Source organism: Cyanistes caeruleus, chromosome 32 (assembly GCF_971803275.1).
Source record: "Cyanistes caeruleus chromosome 32, bCyaCae1.hap1.1, whole genome shotgun sequence".
Lineage (NCBI taxonomy): Eukaryota > Metazoa > Chordata > Aves > Passeriformes > Paridae > Cyanistes > Cyanistes caeruleus.
The window spans coordinates 2,334,343-2,357,986 of record NC_141733.1 but is presented as its reverse complement, the minus strand read 5'-3'; the positions used below and the strand labels follow the sequence as shown (position 1 = coordinate 2,357,986).

Sequence of the window (23,644 nt, the reverse complement as noted above, 5' to 3'; positions counted from 1 at the left end):
GGGGAGGGGGCTGGGCTCCCCCCGCCCCCCGCGGGGCCGCGTCACCCCCGGCGCACCGGGACAGGTCGGGACCGGTCCCCCCATCCCCAGCCCGGGGGGGTCACGGGGGGGGAGGGGTTGAGTCACAGGTGGGGGGTGGGGAGGTGAGACCGGAGCTACGGCAGCAGCAAAATCCCAAAATCACTTTATTGGCCAATAAATAATCCCAAATCCCCCGGCAGAGGGGCAGCGCTGCAGGGCTGGGGACACCTCGGGGTCACAGCCACCACCGAGGCTGGGGTCACCACAGGGCTGGGGACACCTCGGGGTCACAGCCACCACCGAGGCTGGGGTCACCATGGGGCTGGGGACACCTCGGGGTCACAGCCACCACCGAGGCTGGGGTCACCACGGGGCTGGGGACACCTTGGGGTCACAGCCACCACCGAGGCTGGGGTCACCACGGGGCTGGGGACACCTTGGGGTCACAGCCAGCACAGGGCTTGTGACACTGCTGGGGTCAGGACCACCACGGTCGGTGTCACTGTGGGGCCACAGCCGTGTCAGGGCCAGTTCTGGAGTTGGGGTCACCAGGAGTCACCCACAGGGTCAGGGCCACCACAAGGTCCAGGGACCTGATGACCATGGGGACACTGTGGTGTCAAGGCCACCACTGGGGTCAGTGTCATTACTGGTGGTGAAGTCAGGACCAGGGCCAAGGTCCTGCCGCTGTCCCTGCTGTCCCCAGTGTCCCCCGTGTCCCCAGGTCTCCAAAGCCTCTGCTGTCCCCGCTGTCCCTGGGTCTCCAAAGCCTCTGCTGTCCCCGCTGTCTCCGCTGTCACCGCTCGAGGAAGCGCAGGCTGATGGGGGCGGCGGGGGCCAGCAGGGTGCGGGTCATGGGGCGCACGCGGCCCCCCCCGGGCTCCGGCCGCACCTCGAAGCGCAGCAGAATCTGGGGGAGTGGGGACAGGTGAGTGACACCGCGGGGACACTGCGGGGACATCACAGGGACAGGGACACCCACCTGTGCCAGCGCCATGTGCAGCTGCAGCTCAGCCAAGCGGCGCCCGACGCAGCTGCGAGGGCCGAGGCCGAAGGGCAGAGAGGCAAAGGGGTGCCCGGGGCCGGGGGGGTGCCCGGGAGTGTCCCCAGGCGTGTCCCCGCTGTCCCCGTGGCGCAGCCAGCGCTCCGGACGGAAGGCGTCGGGCGCTGGGAAGAAGCGGCTGTCGCGGGACGTGGCGTAATGGCACAGGGTGATGAGGGTCTGCAGGGACATGGGGGTCAGCGGGGACACCCTGGGGATGCCCTGGGGACACCGGGAGCCCTGGAGCGTGCGGTGTCCCCTGCTCACCTGGCGTGGCACCAGGTAGTCACCGACGCGGATGTCGCAGTTGGGGATAACACGGGCATTGGCCGGGATGACAGGGTACAGCCTGCAGGGGAGCACACCTGGATGTCACCTCCCTGTCCTCCTCATCCCCATCCTCATCCTCATCCTCATCCTCATCCTCATCCTCATCCCCATCCTCATCCTCATCCTCATCCCCATCCTCATCCCCATCCTCATCCTCATCCCCATCCTCATCCCCATCCTCATCCCCATCCTCATCCTCATCCCCATCCCCATCCTCATCCTCATCCCCATCCTCATCCCCATCCTCATCCCATCTTGTCTTCATCCCTTCCTTGTCCCATCCTCATCTCTGCCCTGTCCTGCTCACCCTCATCCCCATCATCACCCTCATCCTCATCTTCCTCCTTGTCCCCATTCCTGTCCCCCCTTCATCCACATCTTCATCCCCACCCCTGGCCCCACCTTCATCCACATCCTCATCCCCATCCTTGTCTTCATCCCTTCCTTGTCCCCATCCTCATCCTCCTTCCCATCTTCCTCCCTGTCCCCACTCCTGTCCCCATTTTATCCCCAAACTCATCCTCTCTCCATCCCAATCCCAACCTGTCCCTGTCCCCATCCTTGTTCCCATCTTTATCCACATCCCTGTTCCCGTTCCCATCCCCGTGTCCCCACCCCTGTCCACGTGTCCCCATCCCCCCGTCTGTGTCCCCATCCCCCCGTCTGTGTCCCCATCCCCCCGTGTCCCCATCCCCCGTCTGCGTCTCCATCCCCCTGTGTCCCCATCCCCCCGTCTGTGTCCCCATCCCCCCGTCTGTGTCCCCATCCCCGTGTCCCCACCCCGTCCACGTGTCCCCATCCCCCCGTCTGTGTCCCCATCCCCCTGTGTCCCCTTCCCCCCGTCTGTGTCCCCATCCCTGTCCCTCTGTGTCCCTGTCCCCGTATCCCACTCCCCCTTCGCCATTCCCACGTCCTTTCCGTGTCCCATCATTGTCCCCCCCCGTCACCTGAGGGTCTCCTTCACCACAGCCCGGAGCAGCGGCAGCCGTGCCAGCGCAGCGGCGGTGGCAGCAGCAGTGGCCCTGTCGGTGGTGGCACTGTCACCGCGGGTGCCCCTGTTGGTGGCAGTGGCAGCCAGCAGCTCGCGGTGCAGCGCCGCCTGCGCCCCCGGGTTCCGCGCCAGCTCGTACAGGCTCCAGGCCAGCGTGCTGGCCACCTGGGGACACGGGGGACATCAGCGGGACCCACAGTGACAACAGGGACACCGCAGTGTCACCCCCTCCTCACCGTGTCCACCCCGGCCAGCAGCAGCTCGGTGACGTTCCCGTAGATGCTGCTGACAGGGACGTGCTCCCGGGCCAGCAGGTCGGTGACACACGTGTCCCCTTCGGCCGGCGACCCCCGCGCGGCCACCTCGGCCACGCGCCGGTCCACGTGTCCCTTGGCTGGGGACAGCAACAGCCATCAGTGCCACCGTGGCCACACGGTCACCGAGTCCCTTGACTGGGGACAGCACCCTGGCAGTGTCACCGCAGCCACGTGCCATCGATGTGTCCCTCAGCTGCGGGACGATGGCGTGGGACTGTCACCGTGGCCATGGGACATCCCTGTGACCCCACAGGATGTCTCTGTGTCCCTTGGATGTCCCCATATCCCTCCCCTGTGTCCCCTCACCACGGCCCTGGGATGTCCCCCTGTGTCCCCATGTCCCCTCAGCTGCAGGTGAGCAGGAGGGTCCCTCTGACCACGGGACATCCCCACACCCCTCCGGGATGTCCCTGTGTCCCCATGGGATGTCTTCATGTCACCTGTCCCCCCTGTCCCCGTGTCCCCTCACCGAAGGCGAAGAGCTGGTCCCAGGCGCGGCAGAAGGCGTCCCAGGGCGCGGGAACGAGGCGCAGGAGGGGACGGGGCAGTGCCATTGTCACCAGCGTCAGTGCCAGCACCGCCCCCACGCAGCGGATGACACCCTCGGCGGGCTCGCCGGTGTCCCCCAGGCAGCCCAGGCGGGAGGAGAACAGCACCCAGGAGATGGCTGCGGGACAGGGGGGACACTGGGGACATGGGGACACGGGAAACACCGGGGATGGGGGACACTGAGGGGGGAGCCAAAGAGTCCCTGGGGACACTGCGGGACAGAAGGTGCCCTGGAGACTTGGGGGACGCGGGGAGTCCTGCTGGGGGCCCTGGGGATCCCTGGGGTGCCCTGTGGGGGGTCCCTGTGGGGGGGTCCCAGCCTTTGGGGTCACCATCCCCTTTTGGGGTCCCCTCTCACCCTCGAGGCCGAAGCGGTTGAACTCGGTGCCGATGTCGGGGACGATCCCCCGCGGGTGCTGCCGCCGCAGCCGCTGCAGCCGCGCCACCAGCTCGGCCACCACGGCGGCCACCGGGCCCGCGAAGGCCTCGGCAGCCCCCGGGCGGAGCAGCCCCCGCGCCAGCACCCGCCGAGACCCCCGCCACGCCTCGCCCTCCCTGGGGACCGGGACACGCGTCACGGGGGCTGCGGGGACACGAGGGACACGGGGACGCGGCACAGGACGGACACGAGGGACGCAGGGGACAGATGTGGGTGGAGGACGCAGGACAGGGGTGAGGAACGGGGACACGGGTGACACCGGGCATGGAGGGGACGTGGGGACACGCGGGAGGAGGGGGACAGGGACATGGCAGGGACAAGGGACACAGGTAATGGCACGTGGGGACATGCAGAAACGGGGTGGACAAGGACACGGGGGGACAGGGGGGGACAGGTGGGGGATGAGGACATGGGGGGTGCCAGGACACACCCAGGTGAGGGACAGGGACACGGGGGACACGGGTGGGGGGTGGGCACAGGGGAAGTGAGGGGCGGGGAATGGGGACACGGGGGACTCAGGTGGGACACGGGGGACTCAGGGGGGACGGGGGGGGACACGGTCTCCCCATGAGGCAGTGCCAGGGCCCCCCCAGGTGTGGTCAGGGGCACCTGTGAGAGCCACCGGGTCCCCGTGCCCATGGCGGGGGCTGGGGGACAGCGGGGGGGTGGGGGCCGCGCGGGGGTTTGGGGTCCCTCCCCCTGCCCACGCGGGGGCCGGGCCCCCCCCGGGCAGTTACTCACATCCTGCGTGGGGGGCGGGGGGGCAGGAGGAGGGGAGGGGGGGCTGAATCACGCCTGAGTCACCCCGGGCCCCCCCGCACCCCACGGGCCCTTCCCGGAACGGGTGCGGGGGGAGCCCCTGGGGGTACCGACACCCCCAGCTCATGGGGAGCCCTGAGGGTCCCTGTGCGACCCCCCCTCCTCAGTGTCAACCCCCCAAATCCCACGTGCATCCCCCAACCCCCCGCGCCGCCCCCAGCCCCCCACATCAAGGCTCCAAACCCCAACCCCAGCCCAAAGACCCCCCTGGACAACCCCCGAGCCCCCCATGGGCAACTCCCGGACCCCCCTGTCAGCCCCCAGCCCCTGTCAGCCCCCCATAAATGCACTCACAGGGTGAGGAGCCCCCCGGGCACCCCCCGGAGGCTCCGGTGCTCCTTCCAGGGGCAGCTCAGGGCTCGGCGGGGCTCGGGCCCCTCCTGCCGCAGCACCTGAGCCACGAGCGCGGGCTCGGCCACGTGCACCGTGAGCACCGGCCCGAACCGGGCCTTCCAGAGCGGCCCGAACCGGGACCGCCCGTGAACCTGGCGGGGACACGGGGGGTCACAGCGGCCCGAACCGGGACCGCCCGTGAACCTGGCGGGGACACGGGGGGTCACAGCGGCCCGAACCGGGACCGCCCGTGAACCTGGCGGGGACACGGGGGGTCACAGCGGCCCGAAGCGGGACCGGGCTGTCATTTTGGGGGGGAGCACAGAGGGTCACAGCGGCCTCCCCCACTGTCCTGAGCTGGAACCAGCGCCCAGGCTGGGGGTAAGGGGAGATCGGGGTCACCGGGGGTCACCCCGGGGGTCACCCCGGGGGACGGGCGGGTGCCCGGGGCTGCTGCAGGAGCTGCTGCAGCACAAGGGGAGGTCCTGGCGTTCCCGTGCTCCCAAACCTGCAGTGACTCCCCAGGGGTGACCTGGTCTAGGGCTCCACCGCCCACCTGGGGGTGACCCCGTCCCCGGTGCCGCTGCTGCTCCCCAGCAGGTCTCAGCACCCCCCGAGCCCGGGCTGGTCTCTTACCCTTGGTCTCAGCACCACCCCAACAAGTCCTGGGGACCAGCTTGGGATGTCCCAACCCCACCCAGCCCCAGAGATCAGCGTCCCTCTCCCCTCCCCACCTCCAGCTGGGCCGACCAAGGTCCCTCCTGTCCCCTCCGAGACCCGGGGTGGTGGCACTGAGGTACACCCTGTCCCCTGCAAGCCAGGACTGTGACACCAGGGTCCCCCCATCTCCTCCATAGCCCAGGGCAGTGGGAGCAGGATCCCCCCGGGCTCCAGAGCAATGGGAACGGGGTCCCCCTGATCCACCAAGCCCCATTTACCTGCATCTCATGCAGCCTCCGCACCCCTCCTCGGCACAGCAGCTCGAAGATGAAGGCGGTGGAGCTCGGTCCCGGCATCTCGGCCAGGCCCCGGGGGCGCGAGGGCTCCGGGGGAGCCCGGGGGTGCGGGGTGCGGGGCGGAGGAGAGGCAGCAGCGGGGGCTGGGGGATCCCGGGGGACCCCCGGCTCGGGCAGGGAGTGGGACAGCAGGGCGGCCCGGGCGGGCAGGCGCAGGCTGGGGGGCATGGCTGGCACCGGGGGCTCGAGTGGCACCGGGGGACACCGGGGGATGCGGGAGGGTAGGGGGGAGGGCTCGGGGCGGTGCTGGAGCCGGCGGGGGACCCGGGGGGACCCGGCGGGACTCGGGGGGAGAGCGGGGCCGAGCCTCGACTGCGGGGGGGGCCCCGGGCCGGGGCTTTATAGCGCCCACGTGCAGCCGGGCTGGCCCCGCCCCCTGAGCGGGAGCCACGCCCCCCCGAGCATTAACCCCGCCCACAACATTAAACTGCGAGCTAAGCCACGCCCCCAGCTCTGAGTCCTTCCCGCCCCCCGCGCGCTCATTTGCATAAATGGGCCCTCAGGCCAATCAGCACGCGGCAGGGCGCGGTTCCGCGGCCCCGCCCCCAGGGCGCGCACACGCCAGGGCATAACTGGGGGCGCGCACGGCCCCGAGCCCCCAAAACCCCCCGGGACACCCCCAAACCTCAAACCCCCCCGAGGACACCCCCAAACCCCCCCAGGGACACCCCCAAACCCCCCCGGGGACACCTCCAAACCCCCCGGGGACACCTCCAAACCTCAAACCCTCCCGAGGACATCCCCAAACCCCCCCAGCGACACCCCCAAACCCCCCAAGGACACCTCAAAACCCCCCCAGTGACATCCTCAATCCTCAAACCACCCTCGGGGACACCCCTAAACCGCCCGGTGACACCCCCAAACCCCTCCGGTGACACCCCAAACCCCCCCGGGGACACCCCTAAACCGCCCGGTGACACCCCCAAGCCGGTGTGGCCCCCCGGGGGAGCATTTTGGGAGGGGCTGGGGGTGCCGGTCCCCACGCTGGGAGGGGACACGCAGCACTCCCAGTTCCACCAGCGGCCCCAGTCCCGCGGGCAGCCCCGGGGAGGGGTCGGTCCCACCCCAGGTCCCGCTGGGGGGCTTGGGGGGCGACACACGGCTGCCCCCCCCCCGCCCCAGTACCGGATTCCTGGGAATTTCCGCCTTGCAGCACAAGGCGGGGCTCTGGAAAGCCCCTGGGTGCGTTTTGGGATGTCACTGTGACCCCCCCGGGGGGGTTTCTGCGATGGGGAAACTGAGGCACGAACCGGCTCCAACCTCACCGCTTTGGACGTGGAGGGGGCGATTCCCGGCAGCCTCCGTGGGGTGGGGGAGGGACGCGAGACACCCCCACCCCCCTCCCCGAGCGGGGGAGGGTCTGGGGGACACCGGCCAGACCAGGCTTGGGGACGTTTTGTGGCTTTATTACAAAACGGGGCTGCGGGAGGGAGGGGTCCGGCCCCTCCCCGCGGGTCAGGGTCCCCCCGGGGGGGGGTCGGGGCGGCGGCGGAACACGGCGGTGCAGGGGGGGCGTCCCGCACGCCGGGCCCTCTGTCCCTCCTCCGTCACCGACGGCAGCAGCGGCACCAGCGGGTCCGCGGCCTGCGGGCGCCACCGGGGGCAGCACAGGAGCGTCAGGGACAGCCCGGTGACAGCGGGGACCTCCTCAGTGACCCCACGCTGCCCCTCCAGGGAACCTCCCACTGTGCCCCACTGCCACCCCATAAACCCCAGTCACTCACCCAGTACCCCCCATTAACCCCAGTGTCCCCCCAGTGCCCCCCAGTTTACCCCCCACTCAATCCCAGTGTCCTGCTGTGCTCCTCCACACCCCCCAGTGCCCCCCAGTTCCCCCCAGTGCCCCCCAGTTTACCCCCCACTCAATCCCAGTGTCCTGCTGTGCTCCTCCGCACCCCCCAGTCCCCCAAGTTCCCCCCAGTGCCCCCCAGTTTACCCCCCACTCAATCCCAGTGTCCTGCTGTGCTCCTCCGCACCCCCCAGTGCCCCCCAGTTCCCCCCAGTGCCCCCCAGTTGCTCTCACCAGCTGGGCAGGGGGCAGGGGCTCAAACAGGGGGTGCTCCCCAAAATGCTGCAGCATCCACTGGTGCAGCTCAGGCACATCTGTCACCGTGTACACCAGGCCCTGGGCACCCCAAAAACACCGTGACACCCCAACCCCCCCGTGGGCACCAGGCCCTGGGAGACTTCAAAATCAGGGACACCCCAAAACCTCCCACTCCCAGAAAGGCTGGGACCCCCCCCAACAATCCCAGAGGATCCCCAGGAATTCAGGGAGCCCTGAGGATGTTGGGGAGGGTCAGGGGGAACTGGGGACCTCTGGGGGGAACAGGGGCCTCCCCCACAGGCACAACACAGAGGTGTACAAGGACGTGGGGGTGTGGGAGGGAGCCCCGGAGCTGTCAGGGGGTTCTGAGGGGGGTGAGGAGGTTTTGGGGTCCCCCGAGGGTTTGGGGACTCACCCCGGGGCGCAGCACGTAGCCGTACTCCGCCAGCATGGCGGGGCTGATGATTCTCCACTTGTGCTTCGTGCGCTTGAAATGGGGATCAGGGAACAGGAAAAACAGCTTGGAGAGCTGGGGGGAAATGGGGGGGTCGGGGGGGGTCAGAGCCCCACTGGGCCCGGCCCATGCAGACCCCCCAAACCCCACTGCTGAGCACAGCCTGGGCCAGGGGTGAGGACGGGGGGAAGGAGTTGGGAAGGTGTTTCAGAGGCTCCCGAGGCTTTGGGAGGGTTTCAGGGTGGGTTCAGAGAACACAGAAATTAGAGGGGGTGTCAGGGGGTTGCTGTGGGTTTTGGGGGTTGCTGTGGGTTTTGGGGGGGTTGCTGTGGGTTTTGGGGGGGTTGCTGTGGGTTTTGGGGGTTGCTGTGGGTTTTGTGGGGTTGCTGTGGGTTTTGGGGGTTGCTGTGGGTTTTGGGGGTTGTTGTGGGTTTTGGGGGGGTTGTTGTGGGTTTTGGGGGTTGTTGTGGGATTTGGGGGGTTGCTGTGGGTTTTGGGGGTTGTTGTGGGTTTTGGGGGGGTTGTTGTGGGTTTTGGGGGTTGCTGTGGGTTTTGGGGGGGTTGTTGTGGGTTTTGGGGGAGTTGTTGTGGGTTTTGGGGGTTGCTGTGGGTTTTGGGGGTTGTTGTGGGTTTTGGGGGGGTTGTTGTGGGTTTTGGGGGTTGTTGTGGGATTTGGGGGGTTGCTGTGGGATTTGGGGGGTTGCTGTGGGTTTTGGGGGGTTGCTGTGGGTTTTGGGGGCTCTCACCTGGGCTCGGCGGAAGAAGTGAGGCAGGTGTTTCATGGCGTTGCCCCTCACACAGGCCACGTTGCCGAAGCGGCCGGGCTGAGCCGCCCGCAGCGCCCGGATCCTGGCGCGGGTGAACGCGGCCACCTTCCCCCGCAGCTCCAGCCCCAGCGACAGCGTCTGCGGAAAGCGCTCGGCCAGCGCCACTGCGGGGACAGGCGGTCAGCGCCCCGAGACCCCCGAGAGCCCCCGTGCCCCCCCGAGAGCCCCCGGCCCCTCCGTGCCCCCCCGAGCCCCACGAGCTCCCCGTGACCCCCAGAGACCCCCGAGAGCCCCCAGACCCCGTGACCCCCGAGATCCCTGAGCCCCCGCCAGCCCCTCCGTGCCCCCCGAGCTCCCCCGTGCCCCCGCGCCCCCCGTGCCCCCGCGCCCCCCGTGCTCACCCAGCAGCCCCCCGTAGCCGCACCCCACGTCTGCGAACTCCACGCGGGCCGGGGGGGTCCCGGGGGGGGCGTCGGGCGGAAAAAAGCTCGGGAACAGCGAGGCCCAGTCCATGTCCTGAGGGCGGGGGGGGCTGCGGGCACCGCGGGGCTGTCACTGCCGGGAACCGGAGCGGCGGCACCGGGGGCTGGCACCGCCTCACCGGAGGAGGGAGGGGAACACGGGGGAGACACAAGGGCGGGGGGGGCGGCCGGTGTGACCGGGAGGGGATGGGGAGGGGGATCCAGCCCGGCTGTTCCCGGCGGCTCCAGGCGCTCCACGGGACCATGACGGGGGTGCCGGGCCGGGGGGTCCCGATGCGGGCGCTGAGGCGGTCCCGGGACCCTTCCCGGGCGGTTCCCGGGGGTCCCCGCACTCACTAGCGCAGGGTGTGGTCGGCCAGCGGGTTCGAGTGCGCGCGCTGTCGGTAGAAGCGCTTCTGGGGCGGCACCGCGACCTCCTCCTCCTCCACCGCCGCCATGGCAGCACCGCGCGGCGCGGGTATGACGTCACCAAGCGGCGCGGGGTTGTGACGTCACGAGCAACCTGCCAGCGGGGCGAGCCTCGGCTGCGCCCGAGTTCACAGCGCCCCCTACCGGACCAGTGCTCCCAGTGCCCCCCAGTGATCCCAGTGCTCCCCCAGTGATCCCAGTGATCCCAGTGCTCCCCCAGTGATCCCAGTGATCCCAGTGACCCCCCAAGTGCTCCCAGTGCTCCCCCAGTAATCCCCCAGTGACCTCCCAGTGCCCCCATCGGACCAGTGCTCCCAGTGCTCCCCCAGTGCTCCCAGTGATCCCAGTGCCCCCCCAGTGCTCCCAGTGCTTCCCCAGTGCTCCCAGTGACCTCCCAGTGACCCCCCAGTGCTCCCAGTGCCCCACCAATGCTCCCAGTGCTCCCAGCGCCCTCCCCCCGCCAGTGCTCCCAGTGCTCCCAGTGATCCCAGTGCTCCCAGTGACCCCCCAGTGCTCCCCCGGTGCTCCCAGTGCCCCTCCCCAGTGCTCCCTGTTCCCCCAAGCGCCCTTCCCAATGCTCCCAGTACCCCATAGTGGTCCCAGTGTCCCCAGGTGCCCCCCAGTCGTCCCCCCCCGTGCTCCCAGTGCCCCCACAGCACCCAGCCTGGTGCTCCCAGTGCTCCCCAGCGTGTCCCACTCCTTCCAGTCACCCCCGTGCTCCCAGTTTCCTCGGTGCCCTCCCAGTGCCACCAGTGCCCCCCAGTCACAGCCCCTCGGTGCTTCCAGCGCCCCGCAGTGCCCCCAACCCCCCCAGTCTCTCCAGTCCCCCCCAGTCCTCCCAGCACCCCCAGTGTTCCCAGTTCCCCCAGTGTTCCCAGTTCCCCCAGTCCTCCCAGTCCCCCCAGTGTTCCCAGTTCCCCCAGTGTTCCCAGCATCCCCAGTGTTCCCAGCACCCCCAGTGTTCCCAGTCCCCCCAGTGTTCCCAACCCCCCCAGTCTCTCCAGCACCCCCAGTGTTCCCAGTTCCCCCAGTGCCCCCAACCCCCCCAGTCTCTCCAGTTCCCCCAGTGTTCCCAGCACCCCCAGTGTTCCCAGTCCCCCCAGTGTTCCCAACCCCCACAGTCTCTCCAGCACCCCCAGTGTTCCCAGCCCCCCCAGTCCTCCCAGCACCCCCAGTGTTCCCAGTTCCCCCAGTCCTCCCAGTCCCCCCAGTGTTCCCAACCCCCCCAGTCTCTCCAGTTCCCCCAGTGTTCCCAGCACCCCCAGTGTTCCCAGTTCCCCCAGTGTTCCCAGCACCCCCAGTGTTCCCAGTTCCCCCAGTGTTCCCAGTTCCCCCAGTGTTCCCAGCACCCCCAGTGTTCCCAGCACCCCCAGTGCTCCCAGCACCCCCAGTGTTCCCAGTTCCCCCAGTGTTCCCAGTTCCCCCAGTGTTCCCAGCACCCCCAGTGTTCCCAGCACCCCCAGTGCTCCCAGTTCCCCCAGTGTTCCCAGCGCCCCCAGTGTTCCCAGTTCCTCCCCCCTCCCGCGGGCTGTTCCCGCTCGGGGCCGTTTGGGGAATTCGGCTGCGGCCAGACCGGGGGCGATTTCTGGAAAGCCCCGGGGGGGCCGGGGGGGTTTGAGCAATGCGGGGCCGGACCCGCCCGTCCCGTCCGCTCCCTCCGGCCCTTCCGGGAACGGCTCCGGCCGGGGAGTCCCGGGTGGGCACAGGGACCGAGCCCTCCCCCAGCGCCCCGACCCCCCCGGGGCGCCCCGACCCCCCGGGGACAGCAGGGCCACCATTAACCCGGTGACGCAGGAGGTGACGCTGCTGCGCGGGGGGTCCCGCCGGGGCCCGGTTGTTCATTAGCGGCTTCATTAGCGGTTGTTCATTACCCCGCGGGACCCCCCGGGTCACCCCGGCTCAGGTGGCACCGGGGCCGTGACGCCCCGAACCGGGAACACCGGGAGGGGCGGCACGGGGGGGACACCGGGAACGGGAGGAAGGCGGGGACCGTGTCCCCCTCCGGGACAGGGACAGGGATAGGGACAGGGACTGGGGACAGGGATGGGGACAGGGGACAGGGATGGGGACAGGGACGGGGACAGGGACGGGGACAGGGGACAGGGATGGGGACAGAGACGGGGACAGGGGACAGGGGACAGGGACAGGGAAGAGGGGACAGGGGACTGGGACAGGGACAGGGGACAGGGGACAGGGACAGGGGACGGGGATGGGGACAGGGGACAGGGATGGGGACAGAGATGGGGACAGGGACAGGGGACAGGGACAAGGGATGGGGATGGGGACAGGGGACAGGGGACAGGGGACAGGGGACAGGGACAGCGATGGGGACAGGGACAGGGACGGGGACAGGGGACAGGGATGGGGACAGAGATGGGGACAGGGACAGGGGACAGGGGACAGGGGACAGGGGACAGGGACAGCGATGGGGACAGGGACAGGGACGGGGACAGGGGACAGGGATGGGGACAGAGATGGGGACAGGGACAGGGGACAGGGGACAGGGGACAGGGGACAGGGGACAGGGACAGGGATGGGGACAGGGGACAGGGACAGGGGTGAGCCGGGGCAGGGGGACACAGCTGAGGGACACGGGACTGGGGGCAGAAAGGACAAGGAGTGCATAAGGGACAGCAGGAGGACAGCGAGGACAGGGATGTGGGACCAGGGACATCAGCATGAGGGACATGGGACCAGTTACACCATGGCCAGGGCCACCAGGGCTGGGGACACTGTGACTGGGTCAGGACCAGTAACACCGGGGGGTCAGAGACACTGGGACTGGGGACACGGGTGTGACAGGGACGTGGACATCGGGACATGGACCACAGGAACTGAGGACAAGTGGATGAGGCACACAGGGCTGGGGACACCCTGGCCAAGGACACTGGAATCAGGGATGTCAGGGCTGTGGTGATAGTGGTGGCACTGGTGTTGATGGGACAGTGACAGGAGCAGGAAGGGACAGGTGGTGGCACTGAGAGGAACCCCTGGAGGGACTGCTGGGGACAGATGGGGACATGGCTGGGAGTGGGGTGGCACTGGGGACAGGGACGGGAGACAGGGGACACCAGGGATGGGGCAGGAAAGGGGCTGGGACCGGGGGTGACCAGGGATAGCCTGGGGACAGGGCAGGTGACAGGGCACGGGGGGAGAGGACACCGGGATGAGGCAGGGGACACGGGGGGACACCGGGGGACACCGGGATGGGGCAGGGGACACGGGGGGACACCGGGGGACACCGGGATGGGGCAGGGGACACGGGGGGACACCGGGGGACACCGGACCCTCCCCGGGACCGCGCGCTGGGACCGAGCGCGCGCCGTGGGCGGAGCCACAACACCTGGGGGAGGGGCGTGGCTTAACCAGCACAGACCAATCAGCTTCGGGGGCTCGGCCAAGCCACGCCCCTTTTGCGATGGCGGCGCCCGGGAGCCACGTGGGGACCGGGGGGGGGCGGGGGGCAGAGGAAGAGAACGGGGAAGGGGAAGGGGAAGAGGAAGAGGAAGAAGAAGGAGAAGGGGAAGAGGAGCAAGAAGAAGAAGCAGAAGCGGCGCTGCGGGCCGTGTTCCCCCGCGACCCCGCGCTCTTCTCCGAGCTCTTCCCGGAGCGGCGCCGGTTCCGGCTGTGCGGGCGCGTCCTGCACATCGCGGAGCACCACGGGCCGCGGCTCGGGCCCGCCGGGGCCGTCTGGGAGGCGGTGAGCGGCACCGGGGGGGCACACGGGGGAAGCTCCGGGGCTGTAGGTGACATCCCGGGGGACGCCGAGTTCCGGGAAGGTCCCGGGAAACACCGGCTGATGGGGAAAGCCTGGGGATCCCGAGGGTCCGGGGATGTCGGGGACACCGGGAGGCGGGGAGGGGTCATCCCGGGCGTACCGTGGGGACACACGCGACATCCCGGGGTGGCAGGAGGGATGGGCGGTGGGGGACCCCGAGAGAACGGCGGTACCGGGGGGGTCCGGGGGACAATGGGGTCGTTGTGACATCGCGGGGGGCACCTGGAGTGAGGCTGAGGAGGGGTCCCGAGTCATGGGGGGAACCTCGAGAGAACGGGGAACATCGGAGCGGGTGGGGACACCGGGAACGGGCACCCTGAGAAGATGGGGCTGCTGCGGGCGGGGGTGTCCTGGGCATCCTCGCTCGGTGGTGGCCACCGGTGGTGCTGGGGGTCACCGGGGATGGGGATGACCCTGGGAGGAGGCGCAGGAAGCGGTGGAGGAGCCCTGGGCTTGGGGTTTGTCCCTGTGGATCCGCAGGAGGGGATCCCCGGCTCAGGGGGGCTCCGTGGGCTGGGTTCCCCCGGCAGTGCCGCCCCCCAGCCCCGCTCTGTGTCCCCCCAGGCCCTGTCCCTGTGCCGGTTCCTGGGCGAGCAGAACCTGGAGCTGGCGGGGCGGCGGGTTCTGGAGCTGGGGGCCGGTACCGGCATCGTGGGAATCTTCGCTGCCATGCTGGGTGCGGGGGGCACGGGGCGGGGCTGGGGGGGCTGGGGGGCACCCCTGTGCGCTTGGGGGGTACCTGTGGGCTGAGGCTGCACCTGTGGAAAGGGTGGGGACACCTGTGGGGCCCGGGAGGGGCACCCTTGGGCTGGGGGGGGCACCCATGGATTGGGGGGCTCCCCATTCCCTGCCCAGTACAGAACTGGAAACTGGAGCGAGCAGCCCTGGAGTTCATTGGGATCCGGGGGTCCCCGGGTGTTTAACCCCCCTTTTGCCTCGAGGTTTCTTTGGGCCGGGGGGGGTTTGGGGAGGTCCCTCTGACCCGGGGTGTTCCGGGATATCGGGGAGGTTCCGCTGGGATTTTGGGGTGGCGGGTGAGGTTCCGCTGGGATTTTGGGGTGGCGGGTGAGGTTCCGCTGGGATTTTGGGGTGGCGGGTGAGGTTCCGCTGGGATTTTGGGGTGGCGGCTCTGACCCGCGGTTAATTTGGGTCTGGGGGGTTCCTGTGCCCCCTGACGGGCGCGCTGCCGTGCAGGGGCGGAGGTGACGCTGACGGACCGGCCGCCGGTGCTGCCGCAGCTCCGGGAGAACGCGCGCCGGAACTTCCCGGGGGGCGCGGGGGCACCGCGGGTGCGGGCGCTGCGCTGGGGGCGCGACCAGCGCCGCTTCCCCCCCAAATTCCACCTCATCCTGGGCTCCGACATCGTGTACGACCCCCGCGCCTTCGCCCCGCTCCTGGGCACCCTCCGGCACCTCGTGGTGCCCCCGGCCCGGGCGCTGCTCAGCGCCCGCCTGCGGGGCGGCGATGCCGGAGCCTCCCGCTTCTTCCGCCAGCTGCTGCCCCCGTTTTTTGGGGTGCGGCTGCTGCGGCGGGAGCCCGAGGGGGACATCGAGATCTACGCGGTGACCCCCCGGGAGGGAGGGGGAGCCCCCCCGGGTCAGGGGTCTCTGGCGGGGGGCTGGGGGGGGACGGAGGAGGATTAAAAGCTCCCGAGGGGGTCTCGGTTCAGCCGGGTGTGTGTGATTGATTTGGGGAGGGGGGTCCAGCCGGGGGGGGCTGAGCTGGGGGAGGCAGCTGGACAAGGTGGGGGGCTCTGGGAGGGCAGGGGGGTGGGGTTGGAAGGTTCGGGGGGGATTTTGGAAGGTTCTGGGGGTCAATGGGGGGGGGGATTTCGGAAGGTTTGGGGGGTCTGTGAGGATCGGGGGGGTTGGAAGGTTTGGGGGGGTCTGTGAGGATCGGGGGGGGGGGGTTGGGAGGTTTGGGAGGGGTCTGTGAGGGCCGGGGGGGGTTGGAAGGTTTGGGGGGGGTCAGTGAGGGCCGGGGGGAGGGGTTTGGAAGGGTCGGGGGAGCTTTGGAAGGTTTGGGGGGGGTGTCTGTGAGGGCCGGGGGGGGGTTGGAAGGTTTGGGGGTGTCTGTGAGGGTCGGGGGGGTTGGAAGGTCTGGGGGGGGTCAGTGAGGGTCGGGGGGGTTCGGAGGTCGGGGGGGCTCTGTGAGGGTGTGCAGGGGACGGGTCAGGGCTGGGGGTGCTCCAAGGGCCCGGGGGGAGGGGCTGTGGAAGGCTGGGGGGTCTCTCTGGTGCGGGGGGGTTCGGGCCGGGCAGTTCGAGCTCCCCCATCCCAAAATTTCCCCCCAGCCAATCCCGCGGCTCCGTCGCACCCGGGCTTACGTCACACAGGCGGAGCCAATCCCGCGCTCTGACCCTTCCCGGCGCCCGTAGTGCCGGGTCGTGACGTCAAGCGGACCGTGACGTCACGCGGCGCGCCGCGGGCAGGCCGGGATGCAGCGCGCGGCGCTGGGCGCGCTCGGGGGGGCGGCGCGGGTGAGCGGGACCCCCGGGACCCCCCCGCCCCGAGCTCCCCCTGCCCCGGGACCCCCCCGCCCCGGGACCCCCCCGCCCCGGGACCCCCCCGCCCCGGGATCCCCTCGCCCCGGGATCCCCCCGCCTCGGGATCCCCTCGCCCCAAGCTCCCCCTGCCCCGGGACCCCCTCGCCCCGGGACCCCCCCGCCCCGGGACTCCCCCGCCCCGGGACCCCCCCGCCCCGAGCTCCCCCTGCCCCGGGACCCCCCCGCCCCGGGACCCCCCCGCCCCGAGCTCCCCCCTCCCCGGAACCCCCCCGCCCCGGGACCCCCCCGCCTCGGGACCCCGCCGCCCCGGGACCCCCCCGCCCCGGGACCCCCTCGCCCCGGGACCCCCCCGCCCCGAGCTCCCCCCTCCCCGGAACCCCCCCGCCCCGGGACCCCCCCGCCTCGGGACCCCGCCGCCCCGGGACCCCCCCGCCCCGGGACCCCCTCGCCCCGGGATCCCCCGGCCCCGAGCTCCCCCCGCCCCGGGACCCCCTCGCCCCTGGACCCCCCCGCCCCGGGACCCCCCCGCCTCGGGACCCCCCCGCCCCGGGACCCCCTCGCCCCGGGATCCCCCCGCCCCGAGCTCCCCCCGCCCCGAGCTCCCCCTGCCCCGGGACCCCCCCGCCCCGGGACCCCCTCGCCCCGGGACCCCCTCCCCCCGGGATCCCCCCGCCCCGGGACCCCCCCGCCCCGAGCTCTCCCCGCCCCGGGACCCCCGCCTGTCCCCGAGCACCCCCCGCCACCTCTCTGCGCTTTCCCACTCCCCCTCCGGTACCACCCCGTGCCCCCCCCGCCCCGGGGCACTCCCCGCGCCAACCGGGCCCTCCCCGTATCCATCCCCCCTCCCCGTGCCCCCCAGGCGTTCGGGACCCCTCTCCCGGGCCGCGGCTCCGGGGCTGCCGCTGACGCCGCCGTTCCCCGCAGGCCGCCCCGGGCCGCTGGTTGAGCGCGGCCCCCCCGGCGCTGCGGGAGCTGCGGGAGCTGCGGGCGCGCACCGGGCAGCCCGTGATGCGCTGCCGGGAGGCGCTGCAGCGGGCGGGGGGCGACCTGCGGCAGGTGACGGCACCGGGGGGGGCTCGGCCGAGAAACAGGGGGTCGCTTGTGGTGGGGGCGGCACCGGGGGGCACCCGGGCTGGGGAGGGGACCCGGGGGGGCTCCAAAGGGGAACAGAAATCCCGGGAGGAGAAAGGAGCATGGGGAGGGGGCAGGAGAGGGGATGTAGAGCTGGAGGGTGGGAGGGGGCGGGGGGCACTCCGGGGGTCGCAGGGGGGGCAGGGATGGGTTCGTGACGGGGGTCGCGGGGATGAGCCCGTCCCCTCCCGTTTGTCCCCCCAGGCCGAGGCCTGGCTCGAGGCCGAGTCGCGGCGCCGGGGCTGGGCCCGAGCTGCGGCCCCCGGGGCTCACCGGGCACGGGAGGGGCTCGTGGGGGTCCTGAGCGAGGGCTCGGCCGCCGTCATGGTGGAGGTGAGTGACGGGGTCTGGGGGGAGCCCGGTTTCCCCGGGGGGGTCTCGGTGCCCCCGGAGTCACCGCGTGTCCCCCAGGTGAACTGCGAGACGGATTTCGTGGCGAGGACCCCCGACTTCCAGCAGCTGGTGGAGATGGCGGCCAGAGGGGTCCTGGGGCACTGCCAGGGGGCCTCGGGCACTAAGGTGGGGGGGCTGGAGGGGCTTTGGGGTGTCAGAGGGACCTTGGGGTGCTGGGAATGTTTGGGAGCTTGGGGTGGCACAGAGGGTGTGGGGGTGTTGGGGAGGTTCTGTGTGTACCTGGGGTGTTGGGGCAGGTTCTGGGGGTGCCTGGGGGTGTTGGGGTGTTAGGGGAGGTTCTGGGGGTACCTGGGGTGCTGAGGCAGGGTTTGGGGGTGCCTGGGGTGTTGGGGTGCTGGGGCAGGGTTTGGGGGTGCCTGGGGGTGTTGGGGCAGGGTTTGGGGGTGCCTGGGAGTGTTGGGGTGCCCCTCTGACCTCTCCCCCCAGCACCTCCTGCGAGAGGATGAACTGGCCCAGCTGCGTGTAGGGGACAGGGGGGACCTGCTGAGTGAGCACCTGGCGCTGGTTATGGGTGAGTGGAGACCCCAGTGCCTCTCCCAGCACATCCCAGTATGCCCAGTGCCCCTCCCAGTATGTGCCGTGCTCCTCTCAGCCTGTCCAGTGCCCCATTTGTGCCAATCCCAGTCTGCCCAGTGCCCTTTCTCTGCAAATCCCAGTTTGCCTCTTTGTCCCTTCCTTTATGTCCCAAGTCCCCTGAACCCCCAATGATGCCAAATGACCCCCCCAGTTCCCCAAAAACCTGACAGCCCCCAGTGCTCCCAGTGTCCCAAAATCCTGACAGCCCCCAGTGCCCCAAAATCCTGACAGTCCCAGTATCCCCAGTGCCCCAAAATCCTGACAGTCCCAGTATCCCCAGTGCTCCCAGTCCCTGTCCCTGTGCTGGCACTGGGAGGGGCAGAACCCCTGGGGTGGTTCCTGGGGGAGCTCTGGGTTGGGGGGGGGTGCTCTGTGACCCTTTCCAGGGGGTTCTGCTCTCTGTGAGGGGCTCATGACCGCTTCCCCCCCCCCATTTTTGGGGGTCCGGTCGTGACCCCCCTCCCTCTGTCCCCTCCAGGCCGCCTGGGTGAGCGCCTGGCCCTGCGCCGGGCCGGGTGGCTCCGGGCCCCCGGTGGTTTTGTGGCCACCTACGCTCACGGCTGGGTGCCCCCCGGGCCCCCCGTGGCCATGGGCACCTACGGGGCGCTGGTGGCCTGTGGGGGGCCGGAGCCGGGGCCCCCCTCGCCCGAGCTGCAGGAGTTGGGGCGCAGGGTGGCCCAGCACGTGGTGGGAATGGCGCCCACCGCCCTGGGGACCCCCGAGGATGAGCTGGGGGGGGACACGGAGACGCGGCTGCTGGCACAGGGGTCCCTCCTGGAGCCTGGGGTCCCCCTGGGCCGGTACCTGCGGGACCGGGGAGGGCTCCAGGTCTGGGACTTCCTGCGCTTCCAGTGCGGGGAGGAGCCCCCCCAGGAGCCCCCCCAGGAGCCCCCTGCCCCCCCAGGCTGAGGGACGTGGCTCAGGGGGCTTCAGCCCTCGCTGTTCCCCCCGGGGGGACACTCTGTGCATCCCACCCCCCGTGCCGGGCGGGGGGCAGCGCCAGCCTCCCCCACGCTCTGGGGGGATGAGGCTGAATAAAGGTGCAGAACCAGCCCAGATGTTTTGTTGGGAGGAGAGGGGGGAGCCCAACATCCCCTGCCCCTCCCCCATGGAATGCTCCCCCTGCACCCCCAAACTTCTCCTGCCCCCTCTCAGCTCTCCCGGGAGCCCCCGCTCTGCTGCAGGTTTTTAATGGCAAATCCATACAAAAAGGTGCCCCAAAACTGACCCCAAAGAGCCTGAACCCCAACGTGGGGGCACAGGAATGGGGACACAGCTGGTCCCGGGGTGGGGCTGTGGGGACATCCCTGTCCCATCCCTGACACCACCTGGGCTGGGTCTTGGGGGGGTCACAAGGGATGGGGGGTGACAGAGAGGGGTGAGGGATGTGGGACAGGAGGGGACAGGGGGACAGGTGGGGACAGGTGGGGTCGGGGGGGACAGTGGGGACAGGGGGACAGGAGGGGACAGGGGGACAGGAGGGGACGGGGGGGACAGGAGGGGACTGGGACAGGTGGGGTCAGGGGGGACAGTGAGGACAGGGGGACAGGTGGGGACAGAGGGACAGGTGGGGACAGAGGGGGACGGGGACAGCTGGGGTCAGGGGGGGACAGTGGGGACAGAGGGACAGGTGGGGACAGAGGGGGACGGGGACAGCTGGGGTCAGGGGGGGACAGTGGGGACAGGAGGACAGTGGGGTAGGTGGGGTCAGGGGGGGACAGAGGGGGACAGTGGGGCAGGTGGGGTCAGGGGGGGACAGTGGGGACAGGGGGACAGTGGGACAGGTGGGGTCAGGGGGGGACAGAGGGGGACAGTGGGGTAGGTGGGGTCAGGGGGGGACAGTGGGGACAGATGGGGACAGTGGGGCAGGTGGGGTCGGGGGGGACAGGGACCGGGTGGCTGGGGGGGATCAGGAGTGGCGCTGCTGGAGTTGGGGTGAAGAAGCTGGGCCCGACACCGAGAGACGCTGCAGCCCCCCCGGGACTGCCCCCCCCCCCGTGTCCCCCCCTCCGTGACGTCACCAGCCGCCTCCCGGGACAAGTAACCGGGAACAGGCCGGGCTGGAACAGCCTATCCTGGATTACTTGAACCGGGCTGCGGCCTCCGAAGCCCCCCCGGACTCCCCGGTACCCCCGGCTGCTCCCGCTGTCACCGCCCGTTCACCGGGTCACCGGGGGCGGGGTGTCCCCACAGCGGAGCTGTCCCCGCACCTCTCCCTTCCCCCGGCAGCGCCTCCGGGAGCGGCGGGGCGGACGGAGGCGTCCCGGGGAGGACATCAACAGGAGGGTGACAGCGAACGGGGGACACGGGGGAGGGGGGGGTAGGGGGGACACACGCGCCGGCCCCTCCCGGTGACCGCCTCCCCCCGCCCGGTGGGCTCAGCCCCGCCCCCCCCCGTACCTGCCGCTCCCGCCGCCGTCCGGCCCGGGGGGGGCGGGGGAGGGGCGGGGGGGCCGCGCGCGCCCACCGGAGGGAACGGGGCCGCGGCGGTTTCGAGGCGCCCCCGCACCGGGGCAGGGGCGGGGCCGCGGCCGTGATTGCGCTACGGGCGCCCGGGAGGCGGGGCTGGGGGAGCCTTGAAACAGATACCGGGCGCTGATTGGCTGGGCATGGAGGGGGCGTGGTCAGGCCGTGTTTACATCGCGCGGAGCCCCGGTGAGGGGCAGGGCGGGTTCTTAAGCCACGCCCCCTTCACGGACGAGGCGGGGCTTCATCAGGCCACGCCCACACATGGGAAAGGGGCGTGGCCTGGGCGGGGCTCCCTTCAGCCCCCGCTCTGCGCTCAATATTGTGAAATTAATTTTGTTTAATAACATAGAGAGTCCCTTTCCCCCCATATTTGTAAGAGGGAACCCCAAATTTCTCCAGTTTCAACCCCCAATTCCTTCTTTTTCATCGCAGTTCCACACAATTCACCTCAAATTCCTCCTGCTTCATACAAAATCCTTTGTTTTCCCCAAAATTCGTGGTCCCCCCAAAATAAATCCTGCCTATTTCACTGCAAAACTCCTCGTCTTTCACCCCGATTTCTTCCTTTTTCACCCAAATTCCTCCGGTTTCCCCACAGTTTTTTCACAAAGAAATTTTTTTCTTGGGTTTTGGGGTTATTTTTAAAGGAAAATCTGTAAGAAAAAAGAGGAACCCCCTGATATCCGCCGCCAAAATCTGGGGCATTTAATTCCTCTTTGATTACTGAACGAAACTCGTCCCGGGGCAACGCCCGACCCAGTTCCAGGGATAAATGGGACAAACTGGGAATTTGCCGCCCGGAGCGGGGAGCGGGGCCGGCGGCGCCCGGGCGTTCCCTGGCGGAGCTTCCAGCGGGCAAACTGGGAACGGACTGGGAATGGACTGGGAACGGACTGGGAGCGGACTGGGAATGGACTGGGAATGGACTGGGAATGGACTGGGAATGGACTGGGAACGGACTGGGAGCGGACTGGGAGCGGACTGGGAATGGACTGGGAACGGACTGGGAATGGACTGGGAATGGACTGGGAACGGACTGGGAGCGGACTGGGAGCGGACTGGGAACGGACTGGGAACGGACTGGGAACGGACTGGGAGTGGACTGGGATCGGACTGGGAATGGACTGGGAGCGGACTGGGAATGGACTGGGAGCGGACTGGGAACGGACTGGGAGCGGACTGGGAGCGGACTGGGAGCGGACTGGGAGCGGACTGGGAACGGACTGGGAACGGACTGGGAATGGACTGGGAGCGGACTGGGATCGGACTGGGAGCGGACTGGGTGGTGCTGGGAGCGGTATGGGGGCGGACTGGGGCAGGATCGGGACTGGAGTGGGAGTGGGACTGGGAGTGGACTGGGAATGGACTAGACTGGGATTGAACTGGGGCAGGACTGGGGCTGGACTGGACTGGGACAGAACTGGGACAGAACTGGGGCAGGACTGGGACTGAACTGGGAGTGGACTGGACTGAACTGGGGCAGGACTAGGACTGAACTGAGACTGAACTGGGATTAAACTGGGGCAGGACTGGGACTGAACTGGAACTAGACTGGGACTGGATTGAACTAGGGCTGGACTGGACTGAGTTGGGAATGAACTGGGACTGAGACTGGACTAGGACTGAACTGGGATTGAACTGGGGCAGGACTGGGACTGAACTGGGGCAGAACAGGCCCCGCCCTCTTTCCGCCAACTTCCGGGTGCCGCGATCGCAGCCCCGCCCCCCTGCATCCCCATTGGCTGTGGTATATGACGTCACTGATGGGCGGGGCGCGGGGCGCCATTTCCCGGGGAATCCCAAAAAATCCCCCCCAGCTCCGCCCCGTCCCTGCACCGGAGCCCCCCGGGGGTGTCCCCAGCGTGTCCCTGCTCGGGGGGCGACAGCGACCCCGCGACCCCCGAGCCCAAACGGAGCCGCTTTGGGTTCCCGCCAAAAAACAACCCGGGGCTCCAATTTCCCGCGAAACCCAAATGGAGCCAGGGACCTGTCCGGTGCCACCAGGATGGGAAACCGGGAACGGAGGGAATTCCGTGGGAAAAGGGCCTGGGCAGCGTCATTTTTATTTCTAAAACTGAAAAGGAAGAAGGGAATTCCCGGCGCTCCGTTGGGTTTTCGGGAATTGCTGTCCTCGAACCCTTCCGAGGGTGGATTTGGAGCTCTGGGAGCGCCCAAAACTCCTGGAAATGCTGGGAAATGTCTCTGTCCCCAGAGCCTGGCAGCAAATCCGGCTTTTACTGGGAATTCTGGGAACAGCCTGGAATAGCCCCAAGTTATGGAAAACCGCCAAGGAGCGAAATCGCCCTGGAGTGATCGGAAATCCAGGAAATATCCAGGGATTCTTCCCGGAGCCGCAGTTTGGGGGAAATGGGGAAAAGCTTTGAGGGGTCCAGAGCTGTTCCTGCCCCGGGGGCTCCTCCCGGTCCCGCTGTCCCCGGTGCCGGCTCCGCTCCGCTCCCGCCACACGCGCGGGGGTCCCGGGGCACCGAGGGGTCCTGGGGGGTCTGTCCCACCGCTCCGGGGGTCCCAGGGCACCGAGGGGTCCTGGGGGTCTGTCCCACCGCACCGGGGGTCCCGGGGTCTGTCCCACCGCTCCGGGGGTCCCGGGGCACCGAGGGGTCCTGGGGGTCTGTCCCACTGCTCCGGGGGTCCCGGAAGGGGTCCTGGGGGTCTCGGGGTCAGTCCCACCGCCCCGGGGGTCCCGGGGGTGTTCCGGGGGTCCTGGGGGTCCCGGGGTCAGTCCCACTGCTCCGGG

The 23,644-nt window shown here is 69.8% G+C and overlaps 4 protein-coding genes across 5 annotated transcripts; 2 read left to right on the top strand and 2 right to left on the bottom strand.

Moving 5' to 3' along the window:
• Positions 1 to 162: 162 nt before the first annotated feature.
• On the bottom strand, positions 163 to 6,025 carry CYP27B1 (cytochrome P450 family 27 subfamily B member 1). Its single transcript, XM_086870560.1, has 9 exons — positions 5,780 to 6,025; positions 4,803 to 4,993; positions 3,609 to 3,805; positions 3,171 to 3,368; positions 2,621 to 2,778; positions 2,341 to 2,549; positions 1,331 to 1,412; positions 1,004 to 1,243; positions 163 to 931 (listed from the first exon to the last, which is right to left on the bottom strand). The coding sequence occupies exons 1-9, from the start codon at positions 6,023 to 6,025 to the stop codon at positions 818 to 820; spliced, it is 1,635 nt and encodes a 544-aa protein (XP_086726686.1). The 3' UTR covers positions 163 to 817.
• A 1,222-nt stretch (positions 6,026 to 7,247) lies between these two features.
• Positions 7,248 to 10,077, bottom strand: METTL1 (methyltransferase 1, tRNA methylguanosine). Its single transcript, XM_086870551.1, has 6 exons — positions 9,944 to 10,077; positions 9,527 to 9,657; positions 9,105 to 9,289; positions 8,320 to 8,433; positions 7,881 to 7,982; positions 7,248 to 7,441 (listed from the first exon to the last, which is right to left on the bottom strand). The coding sequence occupies exons 1-6, from the start codon at positions 10,042 to 10,044 to the stop codon at positions 7,313 to 7,315; spliced, it is 762 nt and encodes a 253-aa protein (XP_086726677.1). The 5' UTR covers positions 10,045 to 10,077; the 3' UTR covers positions 7,248 to 7,312.
• A 3,356-nt stretch (positions 10,078 to 13,433) lies between these two features.
• EEF1AKMT3 (EEF1A lysine methyltransferase 3) lies at positions 13,434 to 15,459 on the top strand. Its single transcript, XM_086870461.1, has 3 exons — positions 13,434 to 13,715; positions 14,358 to 14,469; positions 14,988 to 15,459. The coding sequence occupies exons 1-3, from the start codon at positions 13,434 to 13,436 to the stop codon at positions 15,434 to 15,436; spliced, it is 843 nt and encodes a 280-aa protein (XP_086726587.1). The 3' UTR covers positions 15,437 to 15,459.
• A 713-nt stretch (positions 15,460 to 16,172) lies between these two features.
• On the top strand, positions 16,173 to 19,476 carry TSFM (Ts translation elongation factor, mitochondrial). 2 transcript variants are annotated; one of them, XM_086870542.1, is made up of 6 exons: positions 16,173 to 16,272; positions 17,224 to 17,355; positions 17,635 to 17,763; positions 17,842 to 17,949; positions 18,271 to 18,355; positions 18,899 to 19,476. In XM_086870542.1, the coding sequence occupies exons 1-6, from the start codon at positions 16,231 to 16,233 to the stop codon at positions 19,327 to 19,329; spliced, it is 927 nt and encodes a 308-aa protein (XP_086726668.1). In that variant the 5' UTR covers positions 16,173 to 16,230; the 3' UTR covers positions 19,330 to 19,476. The 2 variants fall into 2 exon arrangements, with proteins under 2 accessions (XP_086726668.1, XP_086726670.1); XM_086870544.1 differs by lacking the exon at positions 17,224 to 17,355 and having other exon boundaries at positions 16,214 to 16,272.
• The last annotated feature ends 4,168 nt before the right edge of the window (positions 19,477 to 23,644 follow it).